At 42.5% G+C, this 24122-nt stretch overlaps 1 protein-coding gene across 1 annotated transcript in view; it reads right to left on the bottom strand.

The window, feature by feature from the left end:
• The window catches only part of Col19a1 (collagen type XIX alpha 1 chain), a 306409-nt gene that overhangs the window by 89306 nt on the left and 192981 nt on the right, over positions 1–24122 (bottom strand). Inside the window, exon 15 of the mRNA XM_050134778.1 lies at positions 14031–14084. Within this exon, the coding sequence (XP_049990735.1) occupies positions 14031–14084 (54 nt within the window). The remainder of the gene's footprint in view (positions 1–14030; positions 14085–24122) is intronic.

The following is a 24122-nucleotide window of genomic DNA, read 5'->3' as shown; positions in this document are numbered from 1 at the left end:
CCATGATTCCTTGATTTTAGGGTGGGGTGATTGCAGAGATGATAATCTAATCTGAGCTCACGAGAGCTTAACGAAGTGGGTACTTGTACGTTCCCCACTGGGCAGATGGCAAAACTAAGTACTTTTCCCATTCAAACTACACAATTATTGAGTAGTTGTGACAGAATCAAGTGCAAAATGCATTTCATTCTAATACACTCGTATGAAGTGTTCTTTATGTAGTTATCCAGACCAGGTGAGGTGGGGAGGGAAAGGAAACATTAACTTAGAAGAAAAACAGGAGAAAAGAGTACCAAGAGAGGGAAGCGGTTCAATAAAAGGCACAAAAACTCTAAAATCAGGAAATCGCACCACCCTAGGTAGAGCATCTCACTTACTATTGCTGGGCTCCATTGAAAGGAGTGGCTTCTTTGGAGCCAAATCTAGTTACCTTCAACTATCAGTGGTGGGATCTCAGACGAGAGTACAACCAGAAGCTGGGTTCTGAAGAAGATCCACATGGAGACAAAAAAAGTCAATCGGGAGGACTTTGAATGTCAGGAGATCGGAGGTGTTTTCCTTAAGTAGTCCTTCCTATGTGCTTTTGTTCTCGTTGACAATCAGATTTAACAAGGTATCCAAGCATGCATTTATACCAACAGTGTTGGACCAAGTTTCTTTACAACGATTTGAACAGAGGATGGTACAAAAAGAAAAAGCTATAAGCAGATGGTCCTGATGTTGAATGTTGGATGCTGAAAAGCAAGCATCAGCCCCTTTGTCCCGAATACAGTAGATCCAGGGGTAAATCCCAAGGCAGACATAAATAGCGACAAGTCGGGGGATGATAAAGTGGGGGTGGCTGTAATAACAATATTAGTAAGTTGTAGCAATTACTCGTGAGGATGGTAGCTATGACAGCCCATTTCCTCTGTTTGTGCTGCTATAGCAGAATACCCCAGACAGGATAGTTGATAAGCAATAGATTGAATTTCCCATAAGTCCTGAGACTGGGGAGCCTAACACTAAAGTTCTGGCCTCTGATCTCATGAGGACCTTCTTGTATCCACACTTGGCAGAAGGGCGAAGGCCAAGATAGTGAGCTAGCCACACGCTGGGGAGATTTCCTTTATGAACTGCCTTAATCCTGTTAATGAGGTCAAAGGCTAAGAGATGTAGATTAAACTCAGAATTTGAAAGCAAAGCTATGGAGAAGCTTTGGCTTAATCATCTCTCCAAGTCACCACCTTTCAATAGCTGAAATGTGGGTTGTGGAAAGGACACATTAAAATCACAGCATAGGTGTATTTATTATTGCATTAACTATTTCAACAATTCAAGAAGGGTACTCTCCTTCTTTTATATCTAGGACTAAATGATTTACTCAGGTTTAGTCAATGGAGAAGAATCTGGTTTTAACCCAGGCCCTTTCTGAGCCCACAGCTGTAATCTTTCAACTCTTTCTCTTAAACTGACAGGGAAACGAAATCTCAGCCATCTTTTAAAACCAGTTAAAAATCTCCAGATGGGGCCATTCTGTTGTGAAAGATGACAGAATGCCTCAATATGATATAGGATCAATGAAGGCCACACAGGGACAGCTTTGGAATCTGCCATAGCATTTCAAAGACCTCAGTGAGAAGAAGAGATCGAGGGAAAAGCGCCAGAATAGGCCCAGAGAGTGAGGAGAAAGAAAACAACACGGAGACAATGAAATCCCTGAGGATTTAGAATATTAAGACAAGACAAGGGGGGAAGACAGGGCAGCTGCGAAGGAAAAGGTAGTAAGACTGTGACCTCGGTCACAGCAGTCAGAGCATCTGAGGCTAAGTAACACCAGCGAGGGTCGGAAGTCTCCGCATTTACACCACGGGAAGAGAAAAGGAGAAATAACAGTTTGCAAAGGCGGCGGAAGAAACTCCGTAACCAAATGAGCACAATCGCCTGGCCTGGGGAGATTGTTGATGATAGCAAACTCCCGTGAGCACAAAACTGCAGAGAACATTAGTTGTGAACTTGTCACGCAGAGACAAAGAAATATCCTTCTAATAAGAACACAGCAGAGCCTCTGTTGTCTATCCTAGAGGAGGCACTGGTACACCAGCACTGAGGGACACGGAAGGCGTCGAGTGACGTGTCAGGGCACTTTGGTTTCAATATTTTGGGGAGATTTTCCCTATATAAAAAAGTTTGCAGCAGTCACATGCTCCTTCTAGGTGAATTTCTGGAACTTCTGGGTAGTACTGTGACCAATGACATTCAGTACTGTGACCTACAGCCTTCTCCACTGTGACCAATGATGCTCCTTACTGTGATCCACTGTCTTCAGTACTGTGATCTACGGCATTCAGTACTGTGACCTACAGTCTATGCACTGTGGCGTTCAGTCCTGTGGCCCCTCTTATTCTCCCGTCTTGGCTGCTCTGCCCTATGGTGGCATATACTCACACCATTCCCATAAAGATCTGTAGCTCTTAAGGGTCTCGGCTTGAGATCTTACCAGTGCCCCAGTTCTGAGATTTAGAAGCTGTGTGGTTAACAGGTGAGGGATTTGCGGAAGAGGCAGCCTCTTGATCTTGAAGGAGAATTTTTCCCGTCTGCCACTTTGGACATTTTTCAAACGTGTCCCTCTGTGTACTCTAGGAAAGCACTCACTCGCGCTGGGCTTGTCTGTTTCTGGCCCGCATACTGAGCTGTGTAATTGAGGGAACTCAAGCATGGACAGTTCATGGCTGTATGAATAAGCAAACTGCTCAATATGTGACCTGATTGTTTTCCAAAATTTCACAGGCCCCGGTTTCACTTGTCAGTCTGGAGCAGGAGTGGGAGGCTGAGGCTGAGACAGTGACTGCTTTTCAATGGGCATAATTAATCCATTTCGGGAAAACAGACTTTCGAAATTAGGCTAGGAATTGCAAACATGTTTAACCCTTTACACTCCAAGTCAGGGAAGCATCATTTTGTAAGGTGTATGTTTCCTTAGAGATCAAGCTAATTCATCAAAACCTCATTGCATTATTGACAGACAGTGCTTTTTGACGGATACCCATGGCATGGAAGCTAGATAATATAAATGATTCCTCCCCAGTACTGCCACTCTCCTTACTCACTCACTAAATGTTCCATACTCATCTTTTTGCGCTATGTCCCCCCGAAAGAAAAATAGTATTTGTCAGCTCCCTGCAATACGAGGAGCAGCAGGAATCCTTCAAGTCCTTGCCACCACAGAAGCAGCATCAATGATCCGGTGCAAGGTGATAAAACCAGGGGACATGAAAGCCAGCAAGCATGGGCATGTGTGGAAATAATTGTTTGTATCCAGCGGTGTCCCCAAAAGATCACCAACAACAAAAGCTACATCTTGGGGACAGCTGTGCCTCTGACCTCCTTGTCAGGCCTCTGGAAACCTCTCCATATACCACCCAAGTCAGGAAGAAAGTCGGCTCCCGGAGGCCACACAGGCAGCCCCCGCCTATCAGCCCTCCGCACCACCATTTACTGTAATTAAGTGATAACATTGGCCCCCTTTAAAAGCACCGAGAGAATGACAAGGCTTCCTGTGCAGAGAAAATGAAATTTTTCAGGTACACTGCTGAGACTCAGGATAACCAGGCTGCTCTTGGTGGCTCTTAGGGAGACAGCCAAGTAGCATAGCGGCTAGGAGCAGGTGGGAAATTCAAATAGCTGGCCACACTGTGGATTGTTGTAGACAATGGAGAGATTGCAAGCTTTATTTTATAAGAAGATTAATTCCTTGCTTCCAGCTCAAATGTTTGATACTGCTTTTGCCCTCATTTCCATGCTGAACTAATGACAAATCTGCACATGACAATCGAGGCTCAACTGAACCCCTTTGTTACATAAAGTGTTCAGGGTTGTTTCGGGGGGGTTGGTGGAGTACCTGATGGTTTTAGTTTAAAAATATTTAGTGCCATTGCACAGAGGATTCTAGAAGAGAGAACACCGATGATCATGGGGGTAAAGACACGGTTAGTGACAGTGACCTTTACTAATTCTGTAAGATGGGCTTCCTGGTTTTAAAGATGGATTTGAAATACTGCAAACACGTGAAATGGTACAGAAAATAATATAATAAAGTCATGAATTTGGGAGGTGGGGGAGCTCCTAGATCCCCACCCCTAACTTAGTAGCAGTAGACAGTTGATGGGCACGAGAGAGAGAGAGAGAGAGAGAGAGAGAGAGAGAGAGAGAGAGAGACAGTTTCTTTTAAGCACATAGCTTTTGGTAGGTTCATGTGGATGGCCCAACACCCAGAAGTATATGGATAGGACAAATTGTCCTTGGATTATTAAAAGAAGAAGGACACACTTATTTGGGAGGTGGTTGGGGACAGGAAGGAGTTAGGGGCAGGAGTTGGGGAGTTGAAATATGATCAAAATGCATACATTCTCAGAGAACTAATAAATATTACATTAAAATGTCTCATGAAGCCACAATCTAATATTATAATCAAATATTAACTGTGGGCCATATTTGCTCAGCTCTGCATCCCATTTAACAAAGTTAATAGACACGTCAGAAGTTGCTTCCATCTTATTTTCTTCAGATTTCCTTCCGTGTTGCGGACTCCCCAAGACATCCCTGAAACCTCGTTGCCTCTCCACTCAAAGAATGCCCATTGGTCTTTCCCTCCTCTAAACTGAACTGTAGTTGGGCAGACAAAACTAATGTCATAGGTGGAGTTGAGTCTCGGTTTGCTGGGCCTGGAGTCTTGCTAAAACAGAGATGGTCTTTTTCTGCTGACCCCATGAAGTTCTATAGCTATGAAGCTAAATACCCAATCAGCATCTTTTGGGGGTTATTGAGATAAGTGTGAACTATAAAATTATTTCAGAAATAAGTCCCCCTTTTTGAACATAAAAGCTTCTAATAAATCTGATTGCGTTTTGCTTCCTTAAACTTCAATCTTTACCCAACACAAAGGAGTCATGAAAAATTCATGTACTGGGCCAACTAGTTACCAGTTTAGTCCCCATAGACCCAGGATTTCGAACATCAGCCTCACTGTTGATAGAAAGAGCACAGGTTTGTCTAAATAGTCAACCTGAGAAAGATGGAGATGCAGTCAGTGGAAGATGAAGATGACACCTCGTCCACCATTGTTTAGCCATGACCACAAAAGACTTAGGGGGGAAAGGGGCTAATGATGTCCCATGAGTGCTGCTCATCGAGAGAAAAGGGGTAGTGGGAAAGCAGATCTGACACCCAGCTGCCTCACGCGCATGCCTACTTATCCTGTGGTCACACATTGACGCTGGAATTTCAGTAATGTTGACAACAGCTGTTTTGTCTGGAACCATGACCCCAATAAGGGACAAGCGGCAGTAAAAATAATTAGTGGGTCAGGTCTCCAATTTTTAGATACTATGTGTCTGTGTTTTTAAATCTACGGATGTCATCTTATTTTTCAATAAGTAATGAAATTATTATCCCATCGACTCAAATAAGTGGTTAGGTTGATTTTCTCTGAAGATATTGCCATTAAAGTGCTTGGCCTTTAGTCAGCTGATAGACAGAAGAGGCCAGGATCACTGCTAAAATGAACATTTAGAAAAGCTTGGATGAACCAGATTCCCACTGAAACATCATGTGCCTCAAAATGCACATAGTCATGCACAGGATATTTTTAATAGGAAATAATTCTGCAGTCTGATATTTTGTCATCTGCCTTATTCAGTAGTCTGAGTGTGGTTTAGGGCACTAACTTGTTTTGGGAGGTGGTCATTATATCGGATACAATGGCATTTTACATTTGCCCCTCAGTGCACTGCAACAGTCGGAGAAGGAAGGCACAGAAGTGGAGGACAGTGGTGGACAAGAGGGAACAAATGTGGTAGTTCTGTGGCTCTGGGATGTTTGGAGGGTGGGCAGCACCGTGCTAGGACTTCATCTGGCCCAACTTGTAGCCCATTAGAGAGCGTCAGGGTTAGTAGTAGTAGAGGGGAAAAGACAAATTCTATTTGTGATAGAATTCCTATCTTTGATTTAAAAAAATTGAATTCCGTGTTCACACCAAGGTTGAAATTAAATGGGCTACATTTTTGTTTTTTGTTTTTTCTTTTGGCAAACAAGTCTACTATCTTGATGTGGGAGTCTCCTCTGTGTTCTCTGATTACCATTAATGAATAAAGAAACTTCCTTGGCCTGTTGATAGAGCAGAACTTAGGTAGGTGGGGAAAACTAAACAGAATGCTGGGAGGAAGAAGGTGGAGTCAGAGAGAGACACCATGGAGCTGCTGCCACCTGAGATGGATGTGCTGAAATTTGATGGTAGGCCACAACCTCGTGGTGATATACAGATTAAAAGAAATGAGTTAAATTAAGATGTAAGAGTAGCCAATAAGAAGCTTTAACTAATGGGCCAAGCAGTGTTTTAATTAATACAATTTCTGTGTGACTATTTTGGTTCTGGTGGCTGGGATGAAAAAGCAGCTCTTCTTTTGACACTAACTGTCTACTCAAAGATTAAAAATGACAGGCTAAAATTTAAATCATCTTCATAATAATTATTTGAATCAGAAAAGTGATTATTTCATCACATTAAAATGAAAGCAAAATCAAACAAACAAACAAACAAACAAAAAACCCAAAAGACAACCAATTAAAACCCACATGAGATTTAACAGAAAGGAACAGTGAGCACCCAGTTGTTTTAATTTCTGCTTGTACCACTTTGACTCCCACTCTCATAAGGCCTTCAGATGATAAAGGTTCCCATCCCTCATCCTTTTCTCAAACTAAGTTTTCAGTTCTGTCTATTTTTGAACACATCCATCTTTCTGGTTGGAAAGCTCTTGTCCATTTTCTTCGTGTGGCCAGTCCCTGCTTGAATCATGTTATTGACCAGAGAGATACTTCCTTGGGTCAGCCTGACCAGAAAAACACCTCTTTTACATCTTACCACTTTCATCACTTTATCCCCACAGAAATCCTCAAGTAATGTATAATTCTGAAAAGGTTTTATCTCTTCTGCTTTTGAAAACACTGTATGTACACTGTTTATAGTAGTGATTAAAAGATGACTGCATTGGTCCGCCCTTATCTGCATAGAGTAAAAATAAAAACCTCAGTCGATACCAGGCAACCACTAACTAACAGTGAAGTTACAACCTGACATTCATGTAAACTACATGTTCACGATGTATACATGTTTTGGAAGTTGGCGGTACAAACAGTACAAGTTTTGTACCTTTTCCTTTTTATGATTTCACAAATAGAAGACTTAATTTTTTTTAACCATAGATCCTAGAAACCTCAGCATATAATTTCCCTTCAAATTGACAACTTCTGCCTTCTCCCTTAAAGTAAGCGCATTTTCGCTTTGGCATTTCAACCGCAGTTTCACTGCTGATGAGATTTGAGTTAAGCAGAGTAAGCGCTATGTTAATACCGTTTGTCATACTATGGTGGTCAATCTGATGACAATGGCTACCAGGCAGGCGCTATATAGAAACCGGATACCGTGGGCAAGGAAGGAAGAAGGAAACAAAATGAGGCTTCACTCAATATAGGGTATAAAGGAAAAGTTATGAATTATTTAATTCTAAAATTTACTTAACATTGTTGGACCATGGTTGAATATAGTTAACTAAAACCACAGAAAGTAAAACCACAGATAAGGAAGTACTGTTGAAATTGAATTAAATTTTGCACCCCAAATTTATTCCTTTAATGGCATCACCTGGTGTTCAATCGGTCACTCCCTTTGGGGCCGTGTGATGATTCTTGTTTTAAAGGGAAAAGAAAGTATTTTACAGTGACGTTAAAATCAAAGTATAAATAAGGTGGCCATAAATATTTAAAACCAGACTGTTGCCCTAGAAAACAGGCATTTCTTTGGAGTGGGCGCCACAAAGCTCACGTCTATATCAGCATTTTACCATACATGGGCATTCTAGAGAAGCAAGGGCTGGGACTGAATTCGCAACTTAATGAAGCGTCAAGCTGATGTTAAAAGCTACTGTCACCGGAATGATAAATATATTTAAAATACAAGAGAAATATAAAGTGCCACAAATCATTAAAATAAGATTCTAAAATTACACTTACTTACAGCTAAACCCCAAAACACGTTAAAAAGAAATGTCCGAATCTGCCTGTTTTCTGAGAAGTGTCTTTGCCTAGAAAGTTTCCAGTGGTAACAGTAGAGGGCGCTGCTGGCCCATGTTACATATTTCTTGAATTTTGTTTTTTTTTCAGCCTAAATCGCTCTGCACTCAAATGTGACATATTTGAGCCCACTGCTGGATTCTCATACCGCAATAATGAAACAATCCACAGAAACAATGCCGGAAAGAAAATAAAGATGGTTTAAAGCCATGCCTGTGATAGAAAGAATAATAACACATTTCAGAGCTAACGTGGCTTTTAATCAATGCGCCTTACCGAGACGCAAAAGAAAGCCAGCGTCAGGGGGGTGGGCTGTCACCCGCTACACTTAATGGCTCATTAACGTCTCTGGCTTTCCCTCCTACTCCAACTCATTTCCACGGCTCTCCAACCTTTTCAAAGGAAACTAAAAACTAAGATGCTTACGGATACCCTAAGGCATCCTGAGTTTCCAGGCTTTTCAGTTTCGCAATAGAAACACGGGGTCACTATTTCCCATGGCATACCCTACTCAGGTCACCAGAAAGCTGTTTCAGAGCGATGTTTTTATTACAGTGTGAGGAGCATGTGGTGAAGACTCAGAGAAGATCCCCAGTAATAAAATACAGCGTCTCAGATAAACCAGTAAACCAGCTCTGCAAGCCGGAAAGACAGCGTGAAGCTGCGGGAGAAAAAAAAAAAAAAAAAAAAAAAAAAAAACAAAACAACAACAACAACAAAAAAACACCATTGTATCCCTTGTCTCAGCTGCAGTAGTGACTTGGAAATAATTTCTCTGTCTCTTCAAGAGTGGGTTTACATATGGGGAGTAAGTATTCGACATGTAGTGTGCTCGTTTAAGCAATTCAAAGATAGATTACATTTTCGGCAGCTATATCTTGGGGAACTAGAAAGGAGAAAAACGACGTTGGTTCCACTGTAGTTTTGGGCAAGCTCTTCTACCCAGAATGCAAATGCATGGTGCTCAGAGCAATCCTAATATTTTTACTTGCATACAGCCGAAAATTTCTACGCATACATGGCAGCTGGTCCCCCTAGCCACCGTAGGAAGTAGGTGGGGCTGGCCCACCGTTTCATATTTACAGAGAAACCAGCGTCGGGTGCACGGTCCGGAAAGGGTTGCACAAGGGCAGGGGGATGGCACCCCGACACCCCAGGCTACCTTACATTCCTATGAGGTGGGTGCCAAGAACTGCCATAGAAAAGTCAAACAATGCTTGGGTGTGGAAGGCTGGTCCATATCGAACGGAAACCGGGAAGAGCTCAAGTATAGTAAAGGTGGGTTTGGGGCTCAAATCTCGAGTCTGAATTCTGCTTCGCTCTCGTGCACTCTTGGTTTGGTGTTTGTAAGCACTGCTTATCTTGTTGCAAAATGAAGATAATTCTGACTTCCCAAGGCCGTTTCGAGGTCTAACATAAACATTAGTACTGTAATCAAGCTTCCTGGGTTCCCCAAACCTCTTTCTTTCTCTGTTAGACTCTTCTTTCGTGAGGGATTTGAGTGTTCTTATATTTTGCCTCTCTGGAAAATTGTTCTCAATTATAATCTTAGCACATCCGAAGATATTATTCATTTAAGGTATCTCTACTTAATGGTTTCCTTCTGCTCTTGTTTACTGAGTCCTCCAAATTTTATGTATTGGAAACTCAAGCATTAAATTCATATTTAACAGTCTTTGGAGGTGGGTGGGATTTTTTAGGGTGTAATTAGTATCAGATGGGGCCATGAGTGTGAGGTCCTCATGATACAATTAGTGGCAGACAGGGATCCCGACACCCCCACCACGCTATTGTTCAAGAACGTCCTTACCAGATGGTGGTACCATGTTCTTGGATTTTGCAGGCTCTGCATGTATGGGCGTGGTAAAAAGCAAGCAGTAAATTAGATCCAACCTCTCCACCTGGCCAGATACCACACATTCTTTTCCAGTATCATCATCTGATAAGTGTATTCAAGGAATCTTCTCTTTGCAACAGATGGAGGTCATTACAGAAAACCACAGTCAATCAGAATGCAGAGTTATGGAGTCCCGTCCCAGTTGACAGCACACGACTCCCATAAGGAAGGCTCGGGGATCACCGCTGAAGTGGGGTTGGAAAGACCGTATGGGCCAGAGGAACAGGGAGTTTGCCGTGAGACTGTTTCTCTGAGGAATGTCCGAGGCTACACCCATAAATTCTCACTAATACGACAGCTGAAAAATGAGCTGAGCAAGGACAACAACAATAAACATGTCATATCGGACAGGAAAAGAGCACAGGACCTCAACTCGACACAAAGAACTACAGGCTGCTAAGGAATGCTGAAAAGAAAAACGGCCTTCTCCGGGGAAGAGCACACAAACTTGGCTATCCAATTCCAAATGGTTAGTTCTGAGAATACACGTAAAAGTAACAGCCATAGACTGAATAGGCTATATTTAGGAATCTATATGTATACATATATACATGCATGTACATAGCCGTGTGTATATAACAACAATACATGAAAAGAAAGGCCAGGAATTTGAAGGAGAACAGGGAGGGGTTAAGGGAGGCCTTGGAGGAAGGAAAGGGAAGGGGGGAAAATGATGTATTATAATCTCAAAATAAAACGACACGTTGGCAAAAGTCATTTAGGAAATTTTTGGAAGCATTTGCCTTTGTATAGATATGTCTGCCGCTTGACAGAAAACCATGAAAAGTGATTTTAAGAAATATGTCCTACATAAGTGAGCAGAACTAGCCCTGGCAACCAACTGCAGATTGCATATATGAGCCACACATAAGTCTTCCCCGAAAATATAAATTTCCCCTGATGATAAGACTGAAGTGGGGTGTGCTAATCTGCAGTAACGTACGTGACATTGAGGCAGTGACTCATAACTTAGGAGCCTTCTTCAGTAGACATAGTAGATGTCCTGGTTAGTTATTAGTGTCAGCTAGACACAGCCTGGAGTCACCTGGGAATGGAGAACTTCAGCTGAAGAATTGCTTTACTTAGATTGGCCTTGATCATGTCTAGGAGAGATTGTCTTGACTGATGATTTTTTTTTTGGGGGGGGAGCATCCACACCCACTGTGGGTGGTACCATCCTTAGGCAGGTGGGTCTGGGCTATTAAGAAATCAATCTGAGCAAGCCAGGGAATGAGTCAGCCAGTACCATGCCTCCGATTTTTCTGCTTGAGTTCCTGCCCTGATGTCCCCTGATGGTGGCCTGGATGTGTAAGTCAGGTAAACCCTTTCCTCCCTAAGTTGCCTTTTAGTCAGAGTGATGTATCAGAATAACAGAAAAACAAACAAGGATAGTCAATACCTCCTTCTAGAATTTTGTTTTTTTCCTACTAGATTTAATTTTCTTCAAATGTTAGTCACATGGCTCTGTGTATACACCCTTTCTAAGCACATCCTCCTGCGTGTGGGCATGTACACGCCCACCTACACGCACACACAGCACACAGCTCTTTAGCTAACTCTAAAGTTATAGAAAGCTATTCCTTGTGAATGATGTGTCTTTTGGTTGAATCATTTCTTAGGGAGGTGAGAAAATACAAATTTGACCCCAGAAGAAGAAGCACAGGTAAAGGATGGGCTCCCGCACTTTAATTATTTCTAGTTGCTGCAGGCCATCAGAGACCTTCCCTCTGAGTCCCAGCTCCTTTCATCTTCACTGGCACTCCCCTAAATAACAACACTGCTTTGATTCAGCAAATACCCCAAAATTCCCCAAAGCGAAGAGTGTTCTCTTGAGGACATTGAGTCAAACACTCTATCTTCAAAGGCTTGTCTGCTGAAGACACGCATTCTCAGCTCCTTTCCAACTCAGATTGATTAATATTAAAAAAGAAAAACCTGCTCAAACATAGTGTTATAAATACCTCAGTTATTTATTTATTTGGGGCATATTGCTTTATTTATTTGATTAGAGGTAAGGTTAAATTTTCCTTCGTTTTGTTTCTATATTCGCACTTGTCACAAGCCATTCTTACACTCGCTTTAGGAAATTCTAAGTCTGGGCCACTGGGATGAGTCACACAACGTCTCAAATCTCAACTAGAAGAATTTTAGCCTCCTACCCACCCTCTCTTAGCTGTCTTATCTCCTGTCATAGGGCTTGTGTAACGCAGAATACAGTTCTGGAAAAGACAAAAAAATATTTAAAAATAGACTAGACTGCTCTTAGTCACCTCTCACTCTATATGGAAATGAAATACAAACAGCTCCTTGGGCCAGCCACACTGAGGTAGTAAGCATCCTGCAGAGACTTCAGGGTCAGTAAATCTAATAGCTCTAGTGAGTCTCACTTGCCCTCAGCAACCTGCTTTCAGTGTGTTGCTAGAGTGACCATCGGTGAAATCTGGCCTTGTCCCTTTCCAGCTTAGGCCCTTTGTTTACTTTCATAGCTTTCTGTGAGGTTTGCCAGGACCCTGCAAAGATTTGACTTTATCCCTGTTGGCCTGGGGCTGTGCCTCAGTTGTCTATGGCAGGATGCCCACCTCTACCCACGGGAGGCTTGACAATTTTGGGTGTTTGTTCACGTTGTCTTCCTTCTCAGGGGCACCCAGCTGGCTCCCTCCCCTGCTCTACTTGCTTTACTTTTCGAGCCTCAATCTTAATCCTTTGCTGGAAGTTTCTTCAGGAACCCATCTGTGCTATCTTCACTGCATTCTCTTCCTCACCCCACATTGACCTAACCTGAACTTTAACCTCATAAAAAACAAGGACAGTGTCTTTTTCAGTTTTTCAAGTCCAGCTCCAGTTATGCACTTAGTCAGACCCTACATAAATGTGTGAAATGCTTGAACAAAGCGAATTCGGTGCGACTAGATTTCTTTTGATGAGTTAGTTATTGAAAACATTAGTTATTATGACCTTGAAAAGATTCAATATGAAGAACGCTTTTCATTTCTAATCATCTGGGAAGCAGCAGCTCTCTTTCAGAAGGACCTTGGGTTTAGAAAATTACGTGTTCAGTCCTCAGCTACACTGTGAGTGTGGTAGACACAAGTCATCAGTTTATCCTATGATGGGAACGGCCTTAAACTGATGAAAACCGATGGTACCCTAAGATGAAGTTTTGATGATGCTTGCATGAAAGGAAAGATTTTAGTCATTTAGAGGAACCAGCCTCCTTAAATCACACCTACCAAGCAGACAGGAACCAATGGCTTGGCCCAATGTTTTCTTCTTCAGTAAATGCTGACCTATGTATAAAACCCGTTTATAGTCTACATAACTGTTTTCTCTTTTTCTTAGTCTTAACAAATTGGCTCTTTTATTATATTAAAAAGTTCATAAACCATTTTTATTTCAAATACAAGATTTAACGAGAGCTCTGAATCAGAACCGTAGCTGAGTTTAAATGTTAATACTTAAAATATGCACACACCTCCCCCAACGACTCTAGCAATAAACTGAAACCCATGAAGCATAGTACTACAAATCTTTTCTCTTGGTCACGTACTTCTTAATCTTCCTGACCCTTCAGTAAACGTATCTATCAGTAGCTGAGACCTCCCTCTAGATTCCGGCATATTCACCTTCTCCCCAGGCCTTGGGCCCACTTAGTGCTCACGTCTTCATCATCTAGATTCCCTCTTGGAGACAAGTCTTGAGGCACTGCCAAGTATTTAGGAATGACAAGGAGGCTTCCCCTTGCCTGCCAGCACACCCTTACTGTCTTCTTCAAAGCACAAAGCAATTACTGAAAATCGTAGGAAGCATTCTTTGTTTTGCCAAAAAAAAAAAAAAAAAAGTACAATAAAAGTCAACATCCTATCCAATTCAACTCAGGCTCTCTTGTTTTTCCTTGTAATCAATACTAATCAACAGCAATGCGCAGCTGATAGCCTAATCACTTGCATAGATAAAGGGCAATAAAATGAATGAGGCTGCAATGGGCGTGTTTATTTTGCCACTTGACCACAGCTTTGTTACTCACTGGTGGTCCTGGAGGGCCTGGGTTTCCTGGAGGTCCTGTCTTCCCTCGTCTTCCCTTGAAATGAAAAGAAAATAGATTAAGTGTTGTGGTTTGATTTCATTTTAATATAACAATATTAGGCAGCAATGTGGAAGACAGTAAAAGTATTTTTAAAAATAAGTTTAAAAAACAATTCCAAGTCCACACAACTCTTGCACATCAACGAATTCTGAAAACTGTGGGCCAGTTCACTACCATGTTGGGGAATATACGACCGGAAATGTACCAATTCTAATTGCTGTTGACCTTTCCCGTGCAAATTATCTTGACACTCCACTCAATGTTTGATGACTCTGCAGTTCCAGTTCAGATAAAAATTGCAATTTAGATGAAATAACAAATGTTTTTTTCAGCAGTTGGAGAAATGCTTTAGTGGTTAAAAGCCCCATCTGTTCTTCCAAAAGACCCAGGTCCAGCTTCCAGCACCCCCACACAAAAGATTTCAACCAGAGGATCTGTCACCCACCCTCTGCTGGCCTCCATGGGCACTGCAGGTAGAGGGTGCATGCAAAACATATACAATAAATAAAAATAAATAAAATCTCAAAAAAAAAGTTTCCGAAGGGAGTCTGAATTCTAGTGCGATTAATTAAGGTACCCAGTGACTAATTAAGAAAGTGGTTAAAAGCCTCAGGGCTAAGAGCCATGAATCTGTACTTCAGAAGGACTTCCAGGAATCCTTACACTCACTAAAATTTGAAAAGCGTCGCATTGATCAAATCATATATCCTACCTACAGTATACAAGCTAGCTCGTTCCTTCCAGCTGGATAAGTGAACTAACTGCATAATTCTTGCAGATCACTCATTATTATAGCTCCGTGTTCACACTTCCAGATTCATGATGGGCTGAATTCCAACCGCAGGGGCCAGAGACATAGACTTGTGGTGATATGGTTAATAAACTGCATGTCTAAAATTATATAAAAGAATTTAGGTGCCATTATTATTATTGTATATGTGTGGGGGTGCACATGCGTGGCCCCTGAGTAGAGGTCAGGCTATAACTTCTGGGGTTGGGTCTTCCTCGTTTACATATGGCTTCCAGGGTACCCACTGAGTTCACTCTCTCTGGCCCTAGCTATTAGTTAAAAAATCACTTAATCTTTTTTCCCCTTAAGACAAGGAAAATACCTTTGTTTGAAGCAATATGTTCTGAATGAGGAACATTTCTGAGCTTATGTTTCCTAAACACTGCAATTCCACCCCAATGACACGACTCTAAGAATGAGGTTGCCATACTGAGAGGTACTTACACAATTATGGCTCCATGACAACAGTACTTTAAAATGTACAGACGTTATTAGGTCAACCTTTTCAATGTTTTTGATATGTTTGAGAACTATAAGTACAGAAAGGCCCATTGCATTGACGAATTTTATTCAGGCTTGCTGTTGGGTAGGCCGTCTAAACAGCAGCTGGGGCTGTAGGTTCAGCTTTGAGAAGTAAGCAAACATTATGTTGTGACTGGGGCTAGAAACGTTCCCATTGCTATGGGAGAGAAGTCAAGGGCAAACTGTTAGGGACTTCATGGAATGGCGGCTTCACTCAAGGACTCTGACTAGCTGTGGTTACCTGCGCGAGGCCTGCATGGAATTGAGCTGTCAACATTCTGTTAGGAGTAGGAAAGGATCTCAGGAGGTCCCAGTCCTAGAGGGGACTAAATGGCCGCTGGGGGTGGGGATGGAGTTCTTCAGTGGTGCCGCCAAAGGTGAGTGCCCTTGCTTCCACACCCATGCTTGTCCCATGCTTATGCGAACAACCCTGATTTAACCCAGTGAGTCAATTTTTCTTTTTCTTCTTCTTTTTTCTTTTTTAAGAGACAAAAGCAGGAGGGGGATTGGTTGGGAAAACGAGTTCAGAGGGAGGTGAGGAGTAAACATAATGATGAAAATATGATCAAAATACATAATATACGCGTACAAAATTGTCAAAGAATAAACAGAACCCACCCTTTCTTTAAATACTTCCAAGATTCACATTCACAGAACAGGAAACACACTCAAATCGCCACAGTCATACAGTTAGTGGTGTTTCCATATGCTTTCTGTTTAAATGCTAGAAATTTTGGCTTTCTTTGGAAGGACCGTAAGATTGGAAAGAATAGGTAATTTTATATTCTGTGTATTTAGTGCAGATTATATAAACATGCAAGAAGCTAGTCTTGCAGTATATATTTTCTGGAAATCGATATATTTGATTTTTACTAAATGCGAGGCAATCGCCTTTGAGAGCTAAGGGGGAATAAAGAGTTTACTCAGAAGTAGAAGCACTGTAATTTACTCATTTGCAAGAGTACTGGAAATGAAATCAAAGACCTCTAAGCAGGTGATCCATTTCTTCTGTAAGCATGCATTAGGTTGAGTTTAAGTTAAAAACCGGAGTGTCGGGTTTGTTTATAGTCCCCTTTCTTCGAAAGAGAAATGGGTATCTGTTTGAACTGGAAGCAGGGGAAATGAGGCTATTGATCAATTTTTATCACAGAGTTTACGCCAAGACAAACCAAGTGTCAGATTCCATAACACAGCGTTGATATGCTACTATGAGGACCAAAAAAGCGTCCACGGTTCTGGATGGCGAGGGCAAGCATCCAGACGCCTTCATTTCTCCACTGATTTACGTGACGTGTTACATTAGCCCTGCCGGAGCCCTGCTGGGCTTACTGAGTGCAGGGAGGGCTGGCTCGCTAGTACATCCTTCCAAAGAGTGGACAAGCAAGTAAGATATTTGCGAGGGTTGTAAACATAAAGGAACATATTTGTGAGGGTAACTTGGGCCAACACATATTTTCAGCTTAAGGCCTGAGAGTCTTGTAAGTGCCAGAAGCATATTTGAACAATTTGAAGTGTCTGCTTTACAGCCCCCATTTTCCTCCCCCATTCTAGCTTTATTAAGCATAGCATAGGGAATAGGCAAGGCAGGACTGGGATTAGTGTCCTGCAGAGGGCACTCTGGCACAAGGCGGACAGAACCATGAGGGGAACTTCAGAGTATGAGAGAGATATTAGAGTTCCCTTTCATTCTCAGACATTGTCTCTCTTCCCTCCAGGAAGCTCCAGGAGTCTCTCTCTTACTCCCCTCTGGAAGGTCACAGCAGCACTCACAGGAGCTGCGCCATCTCCTCTTCTTCTGCAAAGTCTCTTGAGTCTATCCCAGAGCTAAGAAATTTCTCTCCTCTCTCTCTCTCTCTCTCTCTCTCTCTCTCTCTCTCTCTCTCTCTCTCTCTCTCCCTCCCTCCCTCCCTCCCTCCCTCTCTCTTTCTTTCTTTCTTTTGTACGGCAAATTGTATTGTTTGGGGGCACAATAGTTAGAGTACTTTATTGCTGATACTTTAGCCAACACAACAGGCACAAACCTCTATTCACATTAAGACTAAAATTGGGTTTCTTCATTACAGCGAGGTGTCAAGATTTTCTTCCCAAGGCTCTGCAGCACTGGCTGGGAGCACTTGGGGCTTGGAGCGGGAGGGTGTAGACGGGAGTGTTAGGGAGGAGTCCGCCATGCTGATGGGGGAATGTTTATTACATGTCTGCCTCCATGCCTGTCTCCTCTTGTTTCTCTCCTTTCATCTCAAGTCTTATTATAGGTCCGCTGTAAAGGAAGACACAAAGTGGGAGCTCCGATATTCACAAGAAGGGAAATCCTGCAGATACCTCATCCAACTGCAGATCTAGGGGAGACCGCTGTCCTTAGGGCAGCTGCTCTCAGGAGGTTATTTCTTCAGAAACAGCTTTGATAAACCTCACCCCACAAACCTCCCAATGCCGAGAGATCTGCCATTCCTGCCTTATGACGATCAAGCTAATCTATTACATTCCCGACAACGAAGGTAGAAAGCATAAAATCATAGATTTACTCCAGCCGGTTACCCTAGAAACCTCAGAGAGGTTTTCTGTTTGGCAACCGTAGAAAGATTTTGAGCTACGATTTAGATTTCTGCCCAGTGTCTGCTCAAACCTGGAACACCAGTTAATATGGATAGTCTCTGTCCTAGGCTGGCGTTTCCAGAGTGGAAGGTCTCAGATCTGGGAATTAGCATCTCCACTAAGTCCTGTAGAGCATAGACCCACAAGTCTCATAAAAAGCAATTCTATCGGTTCACTGATTATGCGAAACTAAAAATGATCTTTGTCAAATTAAGACGCAGCTAGGCTGGGTTAACTGTCTTTTTTGCACATATAAACATTATGTGTACGTGTGAAAGTTCCATTGCTATACAACGGTGTTTAAAAGCAGCCACAAGTTTGTTGAAGATTTCAAAAGAGATTACTTGTAAAAAAAACAAATAAAAAAATACCCAGGAAATGACAAGTGTTGACAAGGATGTGGGAAATGAACACCTATGCACTGCCGGCAGGACTGCCCAGTGGTGCCATCGCTGGATAAAATGTTACAGCGCCCAGAAAGTTGAAAACAGGACTGTGTATGGTCTTCTGGGAACACACCCCAGTACATACTTCTTGGGGCTGAAAGCGTCCCGGGGACTCACAGGCTGCTTTTGATGGAAGCATTGACTCTTCTCTGGAGCCCACAGATGTCCCATGGGTAACTCAAGGCAGGATGAAACGTGGTATCTCTGCCTCTATACTTGACCTCGGCCTTTGCTAACTCTTGTTTGTCTTCCTGTCACTCAGACAAGTTCATCATTTTAGGAGCGTCTAAAATTACTAATGCAAGCATCCCAAATTAACCCAATTACTTTTCTCTCACTCAGAGGCTAAAAGCACTAAGGTAAGAGCACGATATTTTCCTGACTTCGAGGATCATCATGTCTGATGGACATTGACCATCTGATGTTACAGTACCCACTGTAGACCACAAAGGTGGCACCAAGAGTCTCCAGCCATGACCCTAAACCTGAAGGAAGACCCTGTAGTCATGGCTGCAGGCAATGGTATTTCATTCTCTAACTTACTCTTTTTCAGCGATTGCTCCTTTCCAGCTTACTGAAAGTTCCAGGAACAATGAGCCTTGTCGGCAGGCAATCATCTCCCCTGGTGCCAGGAAACCCAGCACAGCCAGAACTGAGATGACAATCAGTCAAACCACAGTTTGTACAAGGCTGCTTGATTGTGCATGCCTTTCGGTCCCAGATTTTTTCTTCTATTGTCAGCACCGTGAAGACAGAGTGAGGAAGGCACCAGATTTGCTCTCTTTCCAGTGTGACCACACTGAAAAAGTATTTTCCTGTTTCTGCTATCACTTATTTCTTTGGTTAGAACTTCAGGGTTCTGAGTAATTGACCTTAGTTTTCTGGGTCCCCCTGGGGTCAGGTTTCTGTCCTAAAACTCAGGTAACACAAAGTTCATTACAGTAATATTCTCAACAGCTACGAGATGGAATCAATAATTTCCCTCCATGGAGAGACGCCTAAGCCAAATGTGGTACACACATACAGTGGGTTGTTACTTAGTCTAACAGGAAGAACATTTTATAATATGGCACAGCATGGAGGGGGCTTCATCACGTGACTCACTGAAGTAAACCAGGCACATCATGACAAATACTTCATGACACCTTTTGTATTGGCAGTTGAATATTCAAATTCATAGAGAGAGAAAGTAGAATGGTTGTTTTCAGGAGCGTAGAGGGCAAGAAGAGAGGAGCTGCTGAATGGGGAATTTCAGCTTTAGGAGGTGAAAAAGTTCCGTAGGTCTGTTTTGCAACAGCGTGAATATAGCATGTATTTAAAAATGGAAGGATGATAGATTTTATGTTAAAGGCTATCATCTCTGGAACCTGGTAGCGCAAGAACTGCCGGTTCCTTTCCTTCCCTATCCTTTTATTACTTGATCCAGTCTTCTAGTTCATCATGTGAAACTGTTCGTAATGTCAAAAGGGAAGTTACTTGGGGGCTGGAGAGATGGCTCGGAGGTTAAGAGCCCTGACTGCTCTTTCAGAGGTCCTGAGTTCAATTCCCAGCAACCACATGGCGGTTCACAACCATCTATAATGAGATCTGGTGCCCTCTTCGGACACACAAACATACATGGAAGGAATGTTGTATACATAATAAATAAATAAATCTTAAAAAAGGAAAGTTACTAAACAATAAAGAGAAATCCTTTACAAGAGAGCAACCATGAGCTGGCAAGATGACCCAGTGGGTAAAGCATTCGGACACCAGCTCTATGAGCCGAGTTTGATGATAGCAATCCACATAAAGGTGGAATGAAAGAACTGACTTCACACAGCTGTCCTCTTATCTTCATGTGTGCTGTAGCATGTACATGCCAGTCTCATGCCTGCATTATACATATATACAATAATAAATAATGTATTTTAAAAATGTGCAATCAACTCTGAGTTATACATATGGATGTATAAGAACATAACAGTCAAACGTCCATTAAAAATTCCAAATAAAGTAAATGTTATGGAATGGCATATAACAATAAAAATGAGTGAAATCGAACTATATGGAGCCATATACATTCTTAGAAGTGTTACGTTGGGGCTGGAGAAATGGCTTACTGGTTAGGGATGTGGACTGATCTTCAGAGGATCTCAGTTTGGTTCCTAGTGCCCATGTCAGGAGGCTCACAACATCTGTAACCCTAGGGAGTCCAATGACCCTTTCTTCCCTCCTTGGGCACCTGGACTCGTGTGTACATACCTACAGGCAACCCCCCACCCTACCCCACTAAACAAGTAAAATAAATCTAAAAATTTACAAGCTTGATGTTGATCAGTTTATACAGAGGACCACTCAGGGAGAACTAGTCTATGCAATTAGGAATGACAATGAGTGACCCATGTGGATGACGGTGACTTATGGGAGCAAGCACAAAGGGCATTTCTGCTTCTTCAACTTGGTGCTGGTTACATTGTGTGTGTTCATTTGGTTAAAAAGTACCAAGGCACACCATAGCAAGACCTATCTTTTTAATGCACATTTAAGTAAACTTTCAAAATGAAACCAAGATATTCTCACAATGGAATAAAACTTATTCATTGAATATAAATAACAATCTATCTGTATTTGCTGTGTTCAAGGCAAAACAAACAAACAAAACAAAACAAACAAACAAACAAAACCCAACTAGTGACAGAGGGTGACTATTGCCAGCAAGCCATCAAGCGGGCCGGGCTATTAAAATGAACGACATCGGCAGGCGGGCAACAGCGAAGCATCACCTGATCCTTTCAGGATGACTTGCAGTAGGAACACACGTGCATCTTAAATTTGATACTTGACTTAGAAACACTTCTCCCTCCACCAGCATTACGAAGAGAAGAAAACACATAGCAGACGATTGGTCCTTATATAACAGGTGCTTTTTGTTGTTGGTAAGGGTTGTGAGGATGTAGAAGGGGTTACAACAGGAATTAAACTCAAATCAAGGGTTAATATAGAGACCCCCAAACCCACAAACTGAAAGCTGTGTCCAACTGTGTCTCCCCGGAATTGCTGATCACAAAAGCAGGTGGCTCCTTGCAAATATTTCTCTGCTCTCCTGCCTGTATGTCTCATACGCTTAGGCACTGGCTCAGTCCGAGCAGGTATCGGGGAGATGTCAAGGAAGAGCAGACAGCGCTTTGATTGGCACTCACAACTGTGAACGAGGTGTTAATTACAGAGGAAAACATTAGTGTCTATCTGGGAAGTTTGAGTTTCTTTTTTTACATTGCGAACGGAAAGAAGATTCATGACTGATGTCGTAAAGCGTTACCATGTTTCAAAAATCAAGGCTAGGGGCAAAAAACGAGACGCACATTCTCACGTGAGGAATGTGGAACATCATCCCAAGTGCACTTTCTCTCTTCGCAGCCGTTTAAAAATACATCCGCGACGGCAACGGCACTAGTCATAAAGGTCTTGTTACTTCAGGGATCAGACAAGAGGCTCTTGTAAGGGCTGGAGAGAGGATGTAATTCAGTACGAACAAGAGTTTTGGAATAAGTTTAGAACTGTGGAAAGATGAATCCATACTGCTGCCTCCTCCACTTGCAACGGGATCTTAAAATCTTCAAATCATTCCACAAGTTCTCAACTTGCCTCCCTCCCTTCTTTCTTTCTCTTTTTTTTATCACTCTTCCAGTGTGTGTGTGTGCACACGTGTGTGTGTATTTGCTCCCCCTTTCCTTTTTTCTCTTTTTTAAAACAATCCTCCAGTGTGTGCGTGCGTGTGTGCATGCACATGTGTGTGTGTGTGTTCATGTGCACACACCACGGTACATGTGTGGAAATCAGAGGGCAACTTCCAGATGAGCCTGTTCTCACCTTCCACCATCTAGATTCCAGGCACTGATCTTGGATTCTTGGGCTTGGCAGAAAATGGCTTTATCTGCTGAGTCATTTTGCTGGCTCCCCTTTCTTTTCTTTAACTAGACTTCACTACTAACTAATGATGGGTTTCAAAACAAACTACAGCTGTCCTGACATTTATTGTCTAGCCCCGCTGGGCTACACTGAGTAAATGATGACCTGAATAAATACTAATACTTCACAAGAACAGGATTATAATGTGCCCTCAGAGTAGAGATTCTGATCACTTACAATTCAAGCATTCTGCGTCTGTTATTCTCCCTTTATTACTATGACTTGTTTTGTCTTGTTTTTAACACGTGGTACTTGTAGAGTGTGGCTGGATGCTATCTTGAGCATGTTGTGATGTGTATCAATACCCTTGTGACACACGGGGAAGGTGGAAGCTGCAAGTGAATGAAAGACCTGCCTTTCTGCTTCGCGTGTTCCTAGACTGGGGAAGTGGGGTTCAGCTCTACACTCCATCTCAGGGACTGAGAACAGGACCATCAGGTTTCCTCATCCCCCAAACCTTCATCATGCCTCATGAATGTGGGGTTTTTGTCTTTCATGTTTAACAGGGTAGATATATAGTTTCAGAGTTAGAGCAGGAACAATCTGCATGTAGAGGGACACATGATACAGGTAAATGATATTGTTTTGCTTACTGGAAGTTCTAATGTGAAAACAACGTGGTGACATTTACCCACAAACCTATGGGTAAACATACCCACAAAAATGCCAGATAGCTCACAGTCTAAGTCAGAGGAACAAGAGCAAGCCCTGAGTTACTGGACAACATCAGCAACAAGAAATATTCAATAACACTTAACACTGTGATTTCCATCAGGGTACATACTCACAAGATACGTTTTCAGAGTTTTTGAGTTATATGCTTTAGACAATATATCCTTAAGAGTTGGAATTTTAGGGTCATTTAAGTGGCTTAGAGTATAAGGGTGCCTGGCACCAAGCCCGATGACCCGAGCTTAATCCTGCGGTCGCACAGAGTAGGAGAGAACAGACTGCATACACTTACACACGACAAACTAAAAATGAGGGCGAAAGTCAAAAGCTGGAATTTTAGAACCACAATGCTCATTCTTAAAGACCAAATTGGCCAGCACCGAATACATCCTCAGGAATAGATTTCAGTTATTAACACACTTCTGACAAATGAAGTGGATGCTGTAGCTAACCCCGAGACAAAACTGCAGGTCACGCCGTTAGGAAGCAAAGCTTTGCCTCACACAGTTCTTGACTGCCTGAATTGCCTTTGGGTATTTAAATGCTGCTTTCAGAAACTAGTCCTGTGGAGATGACTTATTTAGGAAAAATTGACCATCAGTGTTTTACCCAGTGGTGCTACAGGGAAATGCTCCAAGATGTCTGTGACTTGGGTCCTGTCTCCCAGGAAGAAGTGGTGGGCAGTCGCTCAGCGATACTTGAGAACTCAGCTTCTTCAAGGTGGGCAAATGACAAAGACGTGCCTCCCAAATGTGCTACTTTGTGGCACTCTCTCCAGACGTCACTTTGAGGCCAAGGGGCCACAAGGATGACAGGAAAGGATGTGCAGGCAACACAGATTCCATATCCCTAGTGACAAGACAAGTGCAGAGTCTCCCTGTTGGCTTTGACTAGATGCTTCTGTGCCAGCTCAACGGGGATGCGTGAGTCGCCTGCTGTTTTCTTCTCTGACTCTTACCACCAATCTAATTCTGTAGGCCTCTCTCAGGCCACCCTCTTCTCCCCTTGCACAAGTGATTAAATATTAGAAAAATACATTGATGGTGTTCAAAACCTGAA

The sequence above is a fragment of the Alexandromys fortis genome, unplaced genomic scaffold (assembly GCF_014885135.2).
Source record: "Alexandromys fortis isolate MF-2015 unplaced genomic scaffold, M_Fortis_MF-2015_v1.1 scaffold_20, whole genome shotgun sequence".
Taxonomy (NCBI): domain Eukaryota; kingdom Metazoa; phylum Chordata; class Mammalia; order Rodentia; family Cricetidae; genus Alexandromys; species Alexandromys fortis.
This window is presented reverse-complemented; position numbering and strand designations above follow the sequence as displayed.